Source organism: Motacilla alba, chromosome 9 (genome assembly GCF_015832195.1).
Source record: "Motacilla alba alba isolate MOTALB_02 chromosome 9, Motacilla_alba_V1.0_pri, whole genome shotgun sequence".
Classification (NCBI taxonomy): domain Eukaryota; kingdom Metazoa; phylum Chordata; class Aves; order Passeriformes; family Motacillidae; genus Motacilla; species Motacilla alba.
The window spans coordinates 2,223,891-2,239,936 of record NC_052024.1 but is presented as its reverse complement, the minus strand read 5'-3'; the positions used below and the strand labels follow the sequence as shown (position 1 = coordinate 2,239,936).

Genomic DNA, 16,046 nt, shown 5'->3' with positions numbered 1-16,046 from the left:
CACACCTGCCATCATTTGTGTCTACAGCAGCCTGTCAGTGAGATGGTGGCTCTGGGGCCAAAGGAGTCGGCTCTCTCCCATAAGCACAAGAGCATGCTGTCCCCTCCTGTTACCCAGCACATGCCTCAGCTCCCACATGAAGGCTTATTCACCTGCCCCCTTGCTTCCTGTGCTCAGGGCATGTGGCTGCTGCAAGGCCCCACGAGGCTCAGCTCAGGCTGGGATCCTGCAGCTGGAAAGGAGAAAGCTCAACAGGAGACCCCTGATGCTGCCCACCCCAGCAGCATGGGGAGGGCTTCTGGATTCCTCCACAGCCACTCTTTCCAGGGATTTTGGACCTTCCCTGGCAGTGGCTCTTGCCCAACTTAGCATTTCCATGGCACACCCCTTATTGCCAGGGCATGATGTGGGCATTCAGGCAAGGAGCCTTTCTGCAAACACTGCCATGGACTTCCTTGTGGGACAGGCACACATCAATTCCCCACACTGGGGAACAGAGCCAGCTGCTGCCCTACCTTCCTCTGACAGAGGCTCACCCTTCTTCTGCCTGCACTCACCACTGGGCTTTCTTGGGCCCTTGCAGAGTCCCTGGGTGGTGCTTTATGGGCACATTCCAGTTCATACCAAAACCATGATCTTGATTTCACATGGCATCACACTTGCTGTGCCATGAACCCTCCACTGATCTGTGTGGGTGGCAGTAGTCCATCAGATTGCTCTGGGATCTGCCAGACAAGCCTGGTGTGAGTTACTGGTTTACCAGTTCCTGCAGCTCATCCCAGCACTGATCCAGGTGTTACCCAGGTGACACCATCTCAGGGCACCGTTCTTGTCACTTTAGCACCAGCAAATGCCACTGGGGCCGCACCTGAGCTCCCTCCCTCTGAGGCTGTGGATGTTTCTTGGCTACCTGCCTGCAGCTGATTCAGAATGTCATTCATGCCAGAAAGGTGGGCCCTTCCCACCAGCCCGCCCTGCATCGTGTCTCTGTGCAGAGGAGGAGGTAGGAACAGGGCAGTTGTCACTACACACAGAGTCATCTGTAAGTTAAACACAAATGCCATCTTCTGGCAGTGAAGCCAGTTGCTGCCTCTGTAAGAAGATGTTGAACTGCAGGGTAAGAGCCTCACCCCTCGTTAGAGAGCGTCTGATACCTCGGTCCAGATTTTGCTGGAGTATTTCTGGTCTTGGTGGCACTGCCAGCTGGGACGTGGTGCCAACAGCCCCAGTCACAATGGCCGTCTCCTGTCCTCCTGCCATGCACCTGCAAAGTGCCTGGCGCCACTGTCTTGGTGAGCTCCCAGAATGTGCTGGGCTGCTCTTGGAGCCCTTGAAGCCTTCTGTGCTGAGGGAAGCAGCGATGTGTGCCTGCAGCGGAGGGGGAGCTGGGCTTGTACCACACCCTACGCCTCCTGCAAGCTCTCAGCAGTGAATTTGCAAACATGCAGTGTTCAGTGGCATTATGAACTGCAGAAATGCTTTCAGACACCTTTAGTAAACACCAAGCCAGAAGAGGCTGTTATTTCAGATCATAATTAGACACCGAGGAGGCAAAGCAGGCAACTGGTGTGCACAAAACTTCTCCAAGGAGAAGACCTATATTTTTGCACTTTTCTGTATTTATATAAATGTGTGGATGTGGTGCAAATAGCTGTAGCTGCAGGAGAGGAACCTAAATAAATACCTACTCACTTAGGGGTATCAGTCAGTTTATTAAATGTAGCTGATATTTGCTTCCAGGCAGGATACACTTTTAGTAGTTTTCAGTTACCAAGTCTCTCTTAGACATTTCATGAGCAGCTTTCCAACACGTCACCTTGACAGCTGCATTCACCCTCTTCTGGAAGTGGATGGAGCTGAAGCACAAACCTTTCTGCTGCACCAGTTCAGTTTCAAGCACGTGCTGGAGATCACACATCCCCTCGCTGCTCTGCTTGCTGTGAGCCTGTCCAACAGCTGCACTGGTGCAAAGCCATGGTCTGTAATTACCACAACACTTTGTCATGACGAATACCAAGGGCATTTCTGATTTTTTACACTGTTATGCCATGACTTTCTGTGCTTCTAGATGAGATGCAACTTAGGATCCTTGCTTTGATGGCTCAAGCCAGGCTCACCTTGTTCCCACAAACACAGATCCACAGAACCCAGCAGCTGCTCCTCTGAATGGTACAGGAATGCAGGCAAATCCCTGCCACCAACACTGCCATCAGCCCATGACACTCTTGTGGCTGAAACATGGTTTCATTCCTCAGGGCTCCTGACCTCGCCTTTATCTGTGCCTTAACAAGTGAAAAAGAAAGAAAATGCCAGACTCGGCTTAAATGGAGAAGAAATAATTGCCCTGTAAATACAGATTTGTCTCCAGCCTTTTTATTTATACAAGGATTCAAAGAACATATTTCAACTTTAGATAAACAGTGCAAGAGAGTTACAAGTACCTTGGTAACAGAAAGAAATAGATAACTGTCCAGCTATGCTGATAAGTGAAATAATTCTTACTCCTGCAGATAGAAATGCATCTGTTTAAAGCAAAGGTGGACTTTAGATATTCTGCTATACCTTAGCCCCTACCAAGCCCACCAGAAAACAGCAGGCAGCTTGTCATCTGTAAATGAGAAGTAGCTGTGCTCTCAAAGCCTTTTGAGACCCTCACCATTATTTAAAACATACACATTATGGCACAAAGAGCAGGCTGAAAGACAGAGACACTTGGAAATCCACCATTTATGGTTCTCCCCTTCCCAGGGATGGGGCCTTTGTAAATATTTTTTTCCTACACCACTACCCCCTCCATACACCTGTCAAGTATGAGGCCTTTCCACACCAGAACACGATGGATCACTATCTTGATAACATGGAAGCAGATGTATCTCCCCAGCCAGCCCAGTTCCTCAGAGATCCCCTCATGCAGCCAACCCAGAGCAGCCAGCAGCCACGGGGAGGTGTGTCACAGTGTTTTCCAGCAGGCAGCAGCCCAGGAAAAGTCATTTATAAGCACTGAAAGGCCCCAGGTTCTGCACCAGCCCCACCACCGGCTGGGGACTTGTCTGGACCTGGGTTGATTTCAGCTTGTTCAGCCACACCAGTGGTTGTTTAGTCAGCAGTAATTACAGTTTGCTTTAGTTTAGAGTTGATATCCTGAGGGCTTTCGACTGTTTCAGCTCCTGGGGAAGGTTTCAGCAAACCACAACCCCAGGCCACTTAATGGCAGCAGCTGGGGAAACAACTTCAGGGCAAGGGAGAACAGAAAAACTGAGTAACCAGGGACCAACAAAAAGCAGCAGTGTAGGCTGACCATGGGCAGATATAAAAATCAGCCCCACAGGACACAGGGCCACCACCACCATTGAGCACCACTGGGCAAAGAGGGGCCTGAGCCCCCTGCACTGCCCCCACCTCAGGCTGCTCTCCTGGTCTCGCCCTGGCTTGGCTTGTGGAAGGTGGAAGCTGCCACCCTCAGGGTCAGGAGGGATGTGGGAGCTCAACCCCAGCCCGGAGGTGAAGGCATCAGAAAGGGTTTCCTCTGCATAACAGATTTTACTGTCTCTTTGAGGTTTTGCCTTATTAATTTGCACTATATGGGTTTTTTTTCTTGTAACAGAACCACTAGTTTGGGCTATTAAATTGTTAAAATACTAGCTCAATAATCAGTAAATTCCTGGCTTTACATTTAAGATGTGAAGGGGCCCATAAGAAGCTTTTGAGGATAACAGGCAGACAGCAAAAACTAATTGCACAGAAATGGAAGCGACTTTCAAGCTCCCATTCTGCAAAGCAAAACATTGACCTCAGCATCCATGTGTTAAAACCCCAACCCAACTGTGTTTGGATGAGGATACAATGTTTTAATCCTTCCTCCCTCCCCCCCAGCTTTTTATTTTTGTTTGTTTGTTTTTTGGTTTTGTTTTTGTTTTTTGCTTTGGATGTAAAGTTTCTGCAGGACTGGTTGTGGGGATTGTTGTAACTGAAGGTTAAATTTGTATTTGCAATTCTGATTTAAAAAGTTAAAAAGAAAAGATAGAAACTCTTTAGAGCAGTAAAAATCATGTGAATTTGCTCCATATGTCTAGGAGTAAATAAATCCAGACAAAACCACAACTTACATTTACCTCTCCAGGGCTCTGATGGGTGTAGTGGAACTGTCAGTCCTTCAGCCATTGTCCAGCACCCTGGTGTTCATTTCTGACACCCGAGCAGATCAGGTATGATTTTTCCTTTCAGTAGGTGAGGCCAAGGCAGAAAGGATGCACGGTCAGTGACATTAATCACTGTGACTTGGAAAGGCCAGTCAAAGCTGGCCTAAAATCTCTGCCTGGTCTGAGGCACCCTCCATGCCCCAGGGAGGGCAGGAAATGAACTGGCTTTCAGCATTACCTTGCTCATGTCCTCATCTTTCCTTAAATTGCACACTTCAGAAACTGAATGTTAAAAATGGGGTTTTTTAATCCCTTTCTTAGAAAACAGCCAAACCCCAACTCTATAATATTTGCTCAGCCCAAAGGCACATCTCCTCTGGCAAGACAGAGCAGAAATGCTCAAATGTCCAAAAGCAAGAGACAGCCCAGCTCTGCCCTCCCTCTCACCCCAGTACAAACCAGTCTGAAGCTCAAATCCAACCTGTGTGTGCTGCTGGCCCAAGCAGCCACAGGGACTGTGATGTATCCAGCATCTGCTACAGCTATGGCTCCAGCCCATGCTTGCTGCTCACAAGGCACAGAAGCCTCTGGAAGCCCCAAACACACAGCCCTAACAAGCACAGACACTCCTACAGCTACCTCAGGACATTTATAACTGCACTCACCACCCCCAGTCTCAAAACCTGGCACAGAGCCCACCCCACTGAGCAACTTGGGGTTAGGGCAGCTGCCCGTATCACCCAAAGGCTGGTGAGTGGGGGGATGGGGCAGCAAAGGGTGAGCCTGGCCCTCCCCTGAGCCAAAACAGAGCTGCCAGCGGTGTCTGACCTGCTGGCTCAGCCCGTGCCTGCAGGGGTTAGGGAAGGTGAACTGGATGATGGGGAAGGAACAGGGAAAGTGGGAAACCATTGAAAACCTACAGTACAACTGAAACAAACACCAAAGGTAAAAAGAAATCCCAAACAAAATGTTTCCTGTTCTCACATTCCCCTGTGGTGGGTGCTCCCTTGAGCCAGTGCTCTGGGTAGGGCCCATGGTGGTCCCCACCAGCCCCTCTCTGCTCTAAGGCAGCTGCTTGAAGGGGCACAACCAGTCCCAGAGGTCCAGTTAGTAAAACATCCCTGGTCTCCCTTATTACCAAGAAAAAAACTGGATTCCTGTCTATGGCTGGTGCCAGAGAAGGAGGAGGCAGCACAACTGTCTGTCACACAGAGAATCCCACTGTGTGTATTTGCATCTCTCTGTTACCTACAATGGTACTGCACTGCAGGTAGAAATTGGACCATTGTTACTTGGGTAAAAAATGGCTTTCCAACTAGCATGCAAAGAAAAAGTACCCCAAACCCCAACCCCTAACACTCATTCCCAGTCACGTAGATGTAGGAAACCTACATTTCAAATTGTCCTCAGCTACGAGCTCTAGTCAAGAAACCCACTGTGACCTTTCCAAACAAAAAGCGAGTTCTGCATTTTTGAGTCCGACAGCCGCTGCCAAACTCTTTCAGTTCAACCCACCAAACCTGCTCACGCTCCTACGTACACCACTGGAAGTGAAGGGCCATCTCTGCCCAGCTAGGAAGCACAGAGGAAGAACCCAAAGAGCCCCTGAATGCAGCACGGGAGCCGTGCCGAGGATCCCGGTCTCTCCGCGTGGGAGCCGGCGCTGCCCGCGGCACTGGCGCTGTCTCTCGGCCCGCACTGGGGAACAGGGGCAGGGCAATTGCATATTCCACTGGAGGCAGCAGCACAGCTGCCCTCGGAGGGCTCGGCTGAGTTCCCCTGGAGCCCTCTGCAAAGGCTTGTTTCAGCCCCAAGAGCCAGTTTGTGGCAATAACAAAAGTAAAACAATGAGGTATGGAAAGAAGGGCCCAGCACTGGGGAAAGACCTAGAAAGAAGAAAACAGCTCGAGCACTGCCAAAAATAGCAAACAACTGAAACCTTCTGAAAACCTTTTTCTCTTCCTTTTTTTTTTTCCTTTTTTTTTTTTTTTTTTGCCAAGGTGAATTAAATATGTCCTTTGGTTGGTTGGTTGGTTGGTTGGTTTTGGCAAAGTGAAGCCCTCAGCCGCAGTCTGTTTCCTGGCTGTGCCAGTGAGTTACCGCCACAAGTGCTGCGTGGCGATGACAGCCACCGAGAGGAGGAGGAGGAGGGAGGCAGAAGGCAAAGATCTGCTGCTGGCGCCGTGGACACCGTGTCCAGACTGCTTAGGAATAGCGTGTGTTTCTGGCTGCCTGGTGCTGGGGCTCTTAGAAAGTCTTTTGCCACAGACGTCATCAGGACAGCTGTCCCCGCTCCCGGAGCCGCTCATGTCATCACCTGTGCAGAGACAGACGTGGGGTGAGCACACACTCCTTTCTTTATGGTGGGCAAGGCTCTCCCTTTACTGCAACCCCAGGGAGCTCTGGCCACCAGCCCTACCATGGCCACCCCCTCCTCTCTGCATCCCCCAACGTGGGATACAAGCTCATATCTGACCTCCTGCTGGCTTTAATCACCTGTTGCTGCAGCAGCTGGAAACTCTGGAGCAGACAGGAGCAACGGCCCTGTCAGCAGGGCTGGGAGTGGAGCCCGCCCCGCAGGTTCAGTAAGGCACTGGGAGCAGCACAGCCTCCAGCCACCCCACAACTGTCTGCACTCCAGCAGCCCCTCAGCAGCCCCAAGCCAAAAGCCAGGCTGCCACAGCCCAGCAGCAGCATCTGCAGGGACACCTGCGCAGGCTTCAGGGACACCTGTGCAGGCTGCAGGACTGCATGGCTGTCTCAACCCCACTTGAACCTCTCTGGTTCTGCTGCACTCACTCGTGTCCTGGAAATCCACATCGTTGCCGATGTTAGCGTTGCCCAGGCGGTTTGTCATGATCTTGAGCTGCATGATTTGCTGGCGAATGGTCATATCTGGCTTGGTGATGTCCACCTCCACCTCTGGGTTGTTAATCTGGTTAGCCAAGCCATCCCCCATCACTTCGGGCAGGTAACTGGGAAGGAAGGCAAAAGATTTAGATGTCTCCCCCCAGCTCAGTTCACTTCTTCCTAGAGACACCAGGGATAATCCAGGCTCTGTGAACCCCAGAGAGGCTGCAGCCAGTGCCACTGACTTCTGGAACTGCCTCTGTGGCTGGTGTTTGCTGGGCAGCCCATCTCTCTGGATAGCTGAGCCATGCTGCCATGGCCAGACCACAGCAGAGGGGTCTCAGCTTGCAGGAGGTGGCTGGGTGGCCTTGCAGCACCCTTGTCCCAGCATGGGGAGGGATTTCCTGCAGGAAAGGCAGAGGGATTGCTCTCAGGCTGGTACCAGTGGGCCAGCCTGAGAGCAGTGACAGTCCCCTACGGAAAATCTCTGTTCATATGGGAGGCTGAGGAGCATTTTAATCTCTGCTTGGTTAAATCCTGTGGAGACTGATAGCCTGGGACAACTGAATGGCCCCAGCCCAGTTTGACCAGACAGGCTCCTAGGGAAGCTTAATTAGCTGGGAGCTGTCAAGCAGAGCTGCACTGCTGCCTTCCACAGTGCCCTGGTCCTCCTGCTCCTGCATATCTGGGACACTGCTGGCAACAATGTGAAATATGGAAGAACTGAGGGTGTTGACTTCAGGCTGGCAAAGCCAAGCCCAAGAGGACTGCAGAGAGGAGAGGAGACAGGTGCATATCCAGCAGCTGCTAATGTCCCCTCAGCCATTCTTTAAGCTTGGCTGGGGTAGGAACTGTTTCTGTAGCTGTTTGATGTCACCCAGGTGTCCCCTCTCAGAGGGAGCAGCATTTCAGAGCAGGTATGGATAGAGGGATGTGTATGCAATTGTCTTCAGCAGCTCTGGAGCTTGGGTGTAAATCCAGCCCTGCTGCCTTCTGAGTGCATGTGGAATTGCAGAACTGCTTCCTTGGTAGAAAACTACACAGTTATTTCATGGTGAGTGCATTTCAGTGCTTAACCCTCAACACACAGCAAAATGACACCAGGCTTGACATTCCCAGGTATGAGATTTTCCAGAAATGCAGCATTTCTATGGACAGGCACAGACTGCTCACTCTGAACAAGTAGGGCTGGCTGTGATGATGTGTAAGTGCCTTTTCAAACCCTTCCTCTCAGCCCAGGCTGGTGCTCCTGGCACTGTGACCCACTCCATACCTGCCCTTGGTCATCCCATTCCAACATTTGTCATCTGATGCTGAGCTGGCCATTACTTTTTTGCTGCACAGGCTGCTGGGCAGGGTGATCCAGTAGGTCTTGAGAGCTGTCAGATTCCCTTTGGCATCTAAAACCTGTAAGCAAAGGGGATGCTCAGGGCCACAAGAGCTCTGTGGTGCCCCAGGGCAGAGGAAAGTACAAGGATTCTCCATATTTTTTGTTTTACCATCACAAAAACTGTTTTTATGCAAAATAGAATGTATCATCTATCTTCCCCTAAAGACCAATCATCAACCCAAGTGCCCAAGGCTAAAGGTTACATGCCAAGCACTGCTCCAGTACCACAAGACCAACCAGGAGAAGACCATCAGTCTATGAGCCTCTTCAGGTAAATCTGGCACCATATCTCTGGGAAATTGGTTATCAGCAAGTTGGTTATCTATTGGTTATTAGACCCAACCCTGCAGAGGCAAGAGGACCAGGTCTGCTTGGGTTACAGCAGCACCTGATGATCTGATCTTCTCCAGCTGTGCAGCTCCGCAGCCCCAGCGTGGTGTGACCTGACCCGCAGGACCCAGGAGTAGCTCCAGCCACAAACCCACCAGCATCTCCAGCGCCTGTGCAGAGGATTTGGCTTCCAATGTCACCTTCCCCCGTCTCCTCCAGTCCTCACTACGGGAGCCTTTCGGGCTGATTTTGGGATTTCCACAGCCTTGGAATACCTGAAAAACAAACCAAACTCTCTATCCCATGTTTTGATGCTATTCCTTTAATTATTTAACACTCCACAGTTATGGGGTTTCTTTTCCTTCTTAAGTATATTTATCCTTCCTATTGCCAAGATTCTCAGAGATTCTGGCTTAGTTTCTAGTGCCAGATGTGTTTTCAGCACATTGTAACTGGTTTTGGTTACCACTATCAAGCAAAACATTCAGCAGTAACACATGTTTTTGGATGAGTCGCCAATGTTGACATTAAACTATTTATAGCAATTTTATCTGTTCTTCTTATGACTGGAAAATAAAATCCTGGGAAGAAAAAGATGGGAGTTGTTCACACTCATTTCATCAGTGGTGTGGGCTTCAAGACTACAGAGCACGGGAGCTGACGGACAACAGACCGATGTGGGACTACTCCCATGACTCCTGCAATCAACATCCCCACTCGGGACATCAATGTGCCTCCAACAGGGCACTGCAAGGACAGCAGATGTGCCACAGTCTGTCAGGTTGGATGTTTCAGGGACAAATGAGGCAGCAGAACTGATTTATCTGTTCTCCTCAGGTACCTCCTATCATCCTAACTACCTGCCCGGGTGGACTTTGTAGCCAGAGGGCAGCAGAAGCACTTGGAAGGTCCAAATCCTCACACCTGGCCTCTAGGATTAGATGAAGGGTGTCCTGGAAACACCTGCTTCTCCCAGCCTCGGCATCACCGGTCCAGGCAGCAACACGCCTGCTGCAGATCACCAGGGCTGGGCAGCTGAGCTCACTGGTGGAAGGAGAGCTCAGAGGGCCAGGCTGGACAAAGCACCAGAGGCCAGGAGGGACTTGGCACTGTCAGTGTGAGTCAGGGTATGCCAGCCTTTACAAATGAAGCCACCTGATTTGAAATGAGAGCTCCAAGCTTGTTGTGGCTGCCAGGGTGCTGTCAGAAGCTATTGATAAACTTTGCCTGGTGTCCCCTTAAAGCAGAGGAGCCAAGGCCACAGGCAAAGCTCTGCTGACACAGCTCGTGCCAGCTGCTGAACACACTGGCTCGTGCATTCTGACAGCCAAGTGCTAACCTGGCCAAGATCCCCTGTCTGTGTGTCTGAGGGACACTCAGCCTCCAAAGGCACCTCCTGGGGTGCCCTGTCCTGCTGGCCAGATGGATCTGATGACTCCAGCAGTTCAGCACCAAGCCAGTTTGTTTGTTCATCAGTCTCGTTAGCTCTGTGCAAAAAACCCACCCTGAAAACTGCATGTAGAGCATTTTCAACTTAGTTCTACCAAAACAAAACCTTGGCTTACTGCTGTACCTTGTTGGCCTATTGCTGGCCCCTTCCCAGGAGACAAAAGTCTGGGGAGGTGTCCAGGACAGCGGCAGCTCCAGCAGTGTGGTACCAAGGCGAAACTCTTGCCACTCTAAACGCCTCAGGTGAGAAATGCAAACTGCTGCTGGAGAAAACACAACTCCAGCAGACTGAGGGGCCAACAGTCTCCTAAATAATGAGAGCAAATAGGCATTTGCAGCCACTGACAGCTCCTGCTGCCTGAAATCCAAGAGAGCCACAGGGAAAAAGGGAAGTGTGAGGAAGCAGGGAGAGTGCTCTGTGCTGCCCTGAACACAAGGCTCGGTACCACGAGTGCTTCTTTAGAGCTTTACCCAGATCCCAGGACAGCCTATGACTGAGGGTGCCACTGGGACCAAGGGCCACTCCTGGCTCTTCTCAAAGAAGGCATTCTGAGGGGAGGAGTGCATTCTGTGCAGGTGGCTCGGGTGCAGCTGCAGGTTCCGCTCCGGTGGCCGAGCCAGAGGCTGTGAACTGCCCACCCTTGGCAAACAAAGGGCACAGGGACCTGTGGCACCAGCCAGGTGACTGAGAGAGCCGGGTCAGACTTCTGCACGCTTGGACTGTGATGGGATAAAAGCCATGGGGTTCCTTTGTTGGCCTCAGAGGTACCAGCTCAAGCTTTTTTTGTGTTACTGTGCTGTAAATATATTGCTTTATGGATGGAGAGGTCTGACACTGCCCTGGGAAGCCTGGGATGGAACCAGTGAGGAGACCTGCTCTGGCTGTGTGAGAGGGGTGTGCAGGAGCCAAGCAGGGACCTGGGGGTTGTGACCTGCCACTCCCAGGGGCAGTGACAGACTCTGATGGTGGGAGTGTGGCTGCCAGAGTGCCTCCTGACTGGTCAGACTGGGAGGTTACCTTAACAGCAGTGCCCTTGGCCTGGGTCATGTCCTTGGCTCTGAGATGGCCAGGACTGGCCTGGGACAGTCCTGAACTCTGCTGACAACAAGATCCTTCATCTGATGGCTTTGCCATGCTCAGAAACAGAGCTCAGAGCTTGGCAGCTCCTGCCCTCTGCTAGCTGTGCCACCAGCAAAGTGCTCCATTCACCTGGTCACCAGGTCATACTGAGGAGCTTATTAATCATGTTTGGTTGCTCCAATCAAACATCAGTTAGACTGTTTAGCCCCCTTCATTTTACCAGATTTACTGTATTCCCCTTGGAAACACCTTTCTTTGCAGATGATGCTATGTTTTCCCACACCATGGATTTGCTTTTATGTGGAAAGCCTCAGTCTCACCTAACAAGGGAAGAAAGAACATTGCCTTTCATGTCAGAAAAGAAACCTAACCCAGAACTTGGATGCACTCAGCTGTTAGTGCTTTGATGTGTGCCAGTGAATTCCTGTTTGCCAAGCAGCACTTCTGGCCCTTCCCTTATCCAAAACCCAGTCAGGACCTATCCCACTTCTTTCATCTGCATCTCTGCCCTCACTGTGGGATAGCTGCAGGACCTGGGGAGTGTCTGGGCAAAAGGCAGGAGCCCTGGAGGGCTGCTTTTGCTCCCAAAGCTTCTCTTACCTGCAGCTACAGAGCTGACTGTGGTTAAGTGCATAAATATGCTAAAAATAGAAGACCAACAGAAAAGACCTTCATGATACATACTTCTTGGGAGACAGGTGAGCCTCAGGAGAGCCTGGTTTGTACTCTCCAGATGGACTGCCAGATTGCAGCTCTGTCCCATGGCACAACCTGATAGCCCAGTGTTTACACTGCAGAAGATCCCCTCGAGGCAGGTTAAAGCAGCTGCCTCCTGTCACTGGGGACTGTGCACTTTGTGTAAATGCCTCAGCTCAGCCAAAACATCTCAAAACTCTTCAGCACAGAGGGCCCTGACAGCAAATGGCAGATGCACCCCCCCATCACTGCGTATGCAGTCCCACCTCCAGTGCCTGTAACCAAAGGAGGCTGGCTGCACCAAAGGTGGCAGGGAGCAGTATTTGGAAACACCTGCAAAGGTGGAGAAGACAACTCTGCCTGTGTCAGATGGGTGGTAGAAAACAAGGTAATTTAACATTAAAAGAGTGGGCATTTGCTCTCTTTTCCTCTCTCTCAGTTCAGCTGAAGAGTGAGCACAAAAGAGCATCTGGTCCTGGCAGTGGCACATGATGTGTCCTCAGGCAGGCCCAGGCACATGCTCCTACCTTGCTTGTGATGGAATCTTTGTTTTCCTGCAGGATGGAGATGGCTTCAGCAATCCTCATGTGGATGGTGCCTATCACAGTGTCCACGTTGTAGGGCCCGTCGATCCGATCGGCCACCCCCATCAGGGAATCTGGAGAGCAAGGCAGGGACAGCTCTCATCATCACTCTGAGCAATCCAAGGCAAAGACCAGCTCATGCTGGGGGGGGGAGAAGCTGCTGGGCCCTTGGCAGGTCTCCTTGTTGGGAGACACCTCTCCATTTTCACCAGTGCCCAGGTGCACACTTGTTTTCCCTACTTTATGTAGGTAAAGCCACTCTCTGTGGCAAAGGAACCTCCTGCAAATGGTAAATACACTTTGGGTAGAGTGTTCACCCAAAGTAACCAGCATTTCCCTGGGTGATACAGAGAGGAAGACCAGAAAGCTGGTGCAGAATTATTAAGAAACACACAGCAATACTTGGTCCTCACCCTCCTAACTCAGTGCACGTCTTCAGCAAAGCACTGCAGCCAAGAGAAAGTGGGAGAATTGGGGTCAATAAGGTGCCAGAGACAGTGGATGTGGGAAATAGTTTCTGTGGCAGTGAAGGAGTGAGAAAAGCAGCAATTCTTCTCAACTTCACCTCTGGAAGGACAACAGCCAGGGAGATATCAGGCTGTACAGGTACACAAGCAGACCAGCATACACACAGGACAGGGAGTGACTGAGGGCTGCCTCAGCTCTCAGTTCCTCTTGGAAAGCTCTGATGTCCAAGCACTCCCACCTGCCCTGGAGGTTCCTGCTTGGATGGCTGCTTTGGGACTGTGCTTGGCTTACTGTTGGATTTTGGATGGTTGGATTACTGTATAGAATTTTCTGTAAATCCATTTCCCACAGCTTACAAAGAATTACCAATCTCTGCCTACCCTCAGAGACCATTCTCAACACTCCAGTTGGGTCTGAAGGAAGGACAGCCTATATGCTCTCAATATAAGGGGGTAAATTTTGGTAACTTTTTGTGTTCTGGTATATAAAATCTCCTGTAACACTGAAGAGCTTGCAGTTTAATTTTGCTGCCATTCAGGGGTTGTGGTGTCATCTTTGAGATTGTATATTTCAGACAAATAGTGCCTTGCAGAGGCACTAATCTTAAGATACAGACATTTAAATCAAAGGTTGCACCCCAAAATAGCAATAAATTATATTTGAACCACTTACTTATAAAAATCTCCCTTAATTTGACCTGCCCTAATTTGTCAAAATGAAAGAGTAACTCTGTTTAGTGTAACAAAATCATCTGTGCCTACACAGAAGGGTCTGGAGAAGGGTGAAGGAAGGACACCACCAGTGAACTGCTGCCTTTGACTCCATGATTTGCTCCCATCCTTGATCAGTTTGTGACCTCTGACACTAAAATGTAAAACTGCAATTTGAAAGAAGCTCCAATTTCCTCCTAGCCATCACCCCTTGACAGTGTCTCTTGGGAAGAGGAAGCCAGAATAAATGCAAAATGCACATGGAACTGCTTCCCTGTCAGTCAAGGAAAGCTGCACAGTGGTGTTTCAGGAGAGGCTGTCATCCTGCCAGGAGAGTGACAGGAACAGCTGGCTGGCTCTGGTCAGAAAGGCCAAAGGGCCACCGAACTCCTGGAGAAGGAACAATTCCTCCCCCGCCCTTTGCAGCAGGCTCCCAGCTGCTCCCAGAAGGAGCATTTCCAGTTAGCTGTGGCATGGCTGGCATGGGCGCCTCTCCAGGCAGTGCCTGCCCTGCTTCCCCATCCGTGCTGCAGTGTCCCTCGAGAGGCAGGTGACACTCCTTGACTTTGCTAGGGTTTTTGTTCTCAATGCCAGCCCCGAGCCAGCCTGGGGGCTGCAGCTGGGGCTGAGCTGGCAGCTTTGCTGGCCAGCCAGCAGCTGCCAAGGCAAGGGAAAACAAGGCCAAGCTCAAGGCCATCTCCTCTGGTGCTGCCCCCCGTGAGCTCAGACAAACTGCAAGGCTCCCTCAGGTCTCAGATCACTCCAGCTGTGCAGGTACAGTGGGAGAAAGAGAGAGGAGCTTGCTGGCTGATCCTGTGTGGGCACAAGGAGGCCCGAGAGCTTCACCACTGCAAGCAACCTCCCTGAGCCTCCCACCGTCCTCTCTGCTCGCCAAACGCAGCCTCAGGGAGCTCAGGGCTGAGAGGCAGCTGTGCTGCAGCAGGGAAAGGCCATCTCACCCATCAAGTACTTCCACTCGGTGCTGAGGTCGGCCTGGTTGGCCAGGCAGCCCTTGACGACGTTCAGGCAGTAGTTGTTGCACGGCCTCACGCTGGCCATGCCCCGGCAGTGCGGGCAGTACATCAGCTTCATGATGGCACGGGTGCACTCGTGGCTGAGGGACACCTGGGGGGACAGGAAAGAGTCAGGCACACACTGCTCAGAGGATGAGGGTGAACTCCCCCCCTTCCCTGGGCTGAAGGAGCTTGCTGTGATCTGAGAGGCAGCACAGCCCCCTGGGGATGTGGACCAGGAAAAAGCCATTTCCCCTCTCACTGCCCCTCCTTCCCCCACTCTTCCTCCCTGCTGGAGGGACAGGACCTTTGGGGCAGCTGCCAGTGCCTCAGGCTGTGTTTGAACCCAGGCTTCTGGGAAAAACCTGTGAGCACCATCCCCCCTCCAGCCAGGCCTGGTGGCCACAAGGACATCTCGGGCTGTCCACCAGCTGTGACCTGGACCCCGGCATGGTGCATGTGTGCCATCAGTGCCACCACCGTGCCCCCTCCGCAAGGTTCTCTGCCACTGTCCTGCAGACACAGGTGTCCCATAGGCACTGCACCTCCGGCTTCCTGGGGGATGCACAGTGAGGCCCTGGACACAGAATCTTCCCAGCTGGCATCTTTGGAGAGGAGAATGGTCTTAGGGGAAGACTTGCTCAATTCCAAAACGATGGGCAATTGAGAGCACTTGACACTGGGAAGTGATTGCTCTCTGTGAGCACTTCAGGGACTGCAGGCAGACCTGGGCCAAGCCACGCTGTGCCAGCAGCCCACAGGCCCTGCACGTGCAGCCGGCTCTTTGCAGGACTCTGGAGGTGGCTTTGCCGCCTTTAATTAAACCACCCTGGTCCTGCAAGCACAGATCCGGTTCAGGTGCAGAGCCCAGAGAGCAGGGCCACAGCCTCAGCAGCACAGCAGTGTCCCCCCAGCCCATCAGCCACGGCCAGTGTCCCCAGCTGCTGTGGGCAAGGGCTGGCAGTGCACTGAGGGGTGAATAACAGCCTGGCAGGCCCTGCAGAGCTGCTGGCACAGCTCCACGTTCCCCTGTCTTGCTCTTTTCCCTTTTGTGGTCATTTTCTGTCTTTGCTCAGATCCATTTGCAAATCCCTTGTAAATCTATTAAAATAATTTACAAAACAGAAACTGGTGTCTGTATCAAGTCTCCCTTGGTTCCAGATACTTGACATGCACAAGGAGCCCAGAGGGGAGAAAACCGACAGAAGGGGCAAATCTTGAAAGGAGAAATCCCTAGGCCTCCAGCTGCAGCTGTGATGCTGAGAACTCTATACTACTTGTGAAAAATACTTTGAATGTGGCCTTCTGGAGGACTCCAGAAAGATTCAGTTCTGAG

The 16,046-nt window shown here is 51.6% G+C and overlaps 1 protein-coding gene across 1 annotated transcript in view; it reads right to left on the bottom strand.

Annotated features, from left to right (window-relative positions):
• Positions 1 to 2,351: 2,351 nt before the first annotated feature.
• Positions 2,352 to 16,046, bottom strand: part of GPC1 (glypican 1) — a 199,539-nt gene continuing 185,844 nt past the window's right edge. Inside the window, exons 4-9 of the mRNA XM_038146560.1 lie at positions 14,657 to 14,822; positions 12,463 to 12,593; positions 8,865 to 8,984; positions 8,263 to 8,396; positions 6,939 to 7,114; positions 2,352 to 6,456 (exon numbers count right to left, since the gene is read on the bottom strand). Of these exons, the coding sequence (XP_038002488.1) occupies positions 6,236 to 6,456; positions 6,939 to 7,114; positions 8,263 to 8,396; positions 8,865 to 8,984; positions 12,463 to 12,593; positions 14,657 to 14,822 (948 nt within the window). The 3' untranslated portion in view covers positions 2,352 to 6,235. The remainder of the gene's footprint in view (positions 6,457 to 6,938; positions 7,115 to 8,262; positions 8,397 to 8,864; positions 8,985 to 12,462; positions 12,594 to 14,656; positions 14,823 to 16,046) is intronic.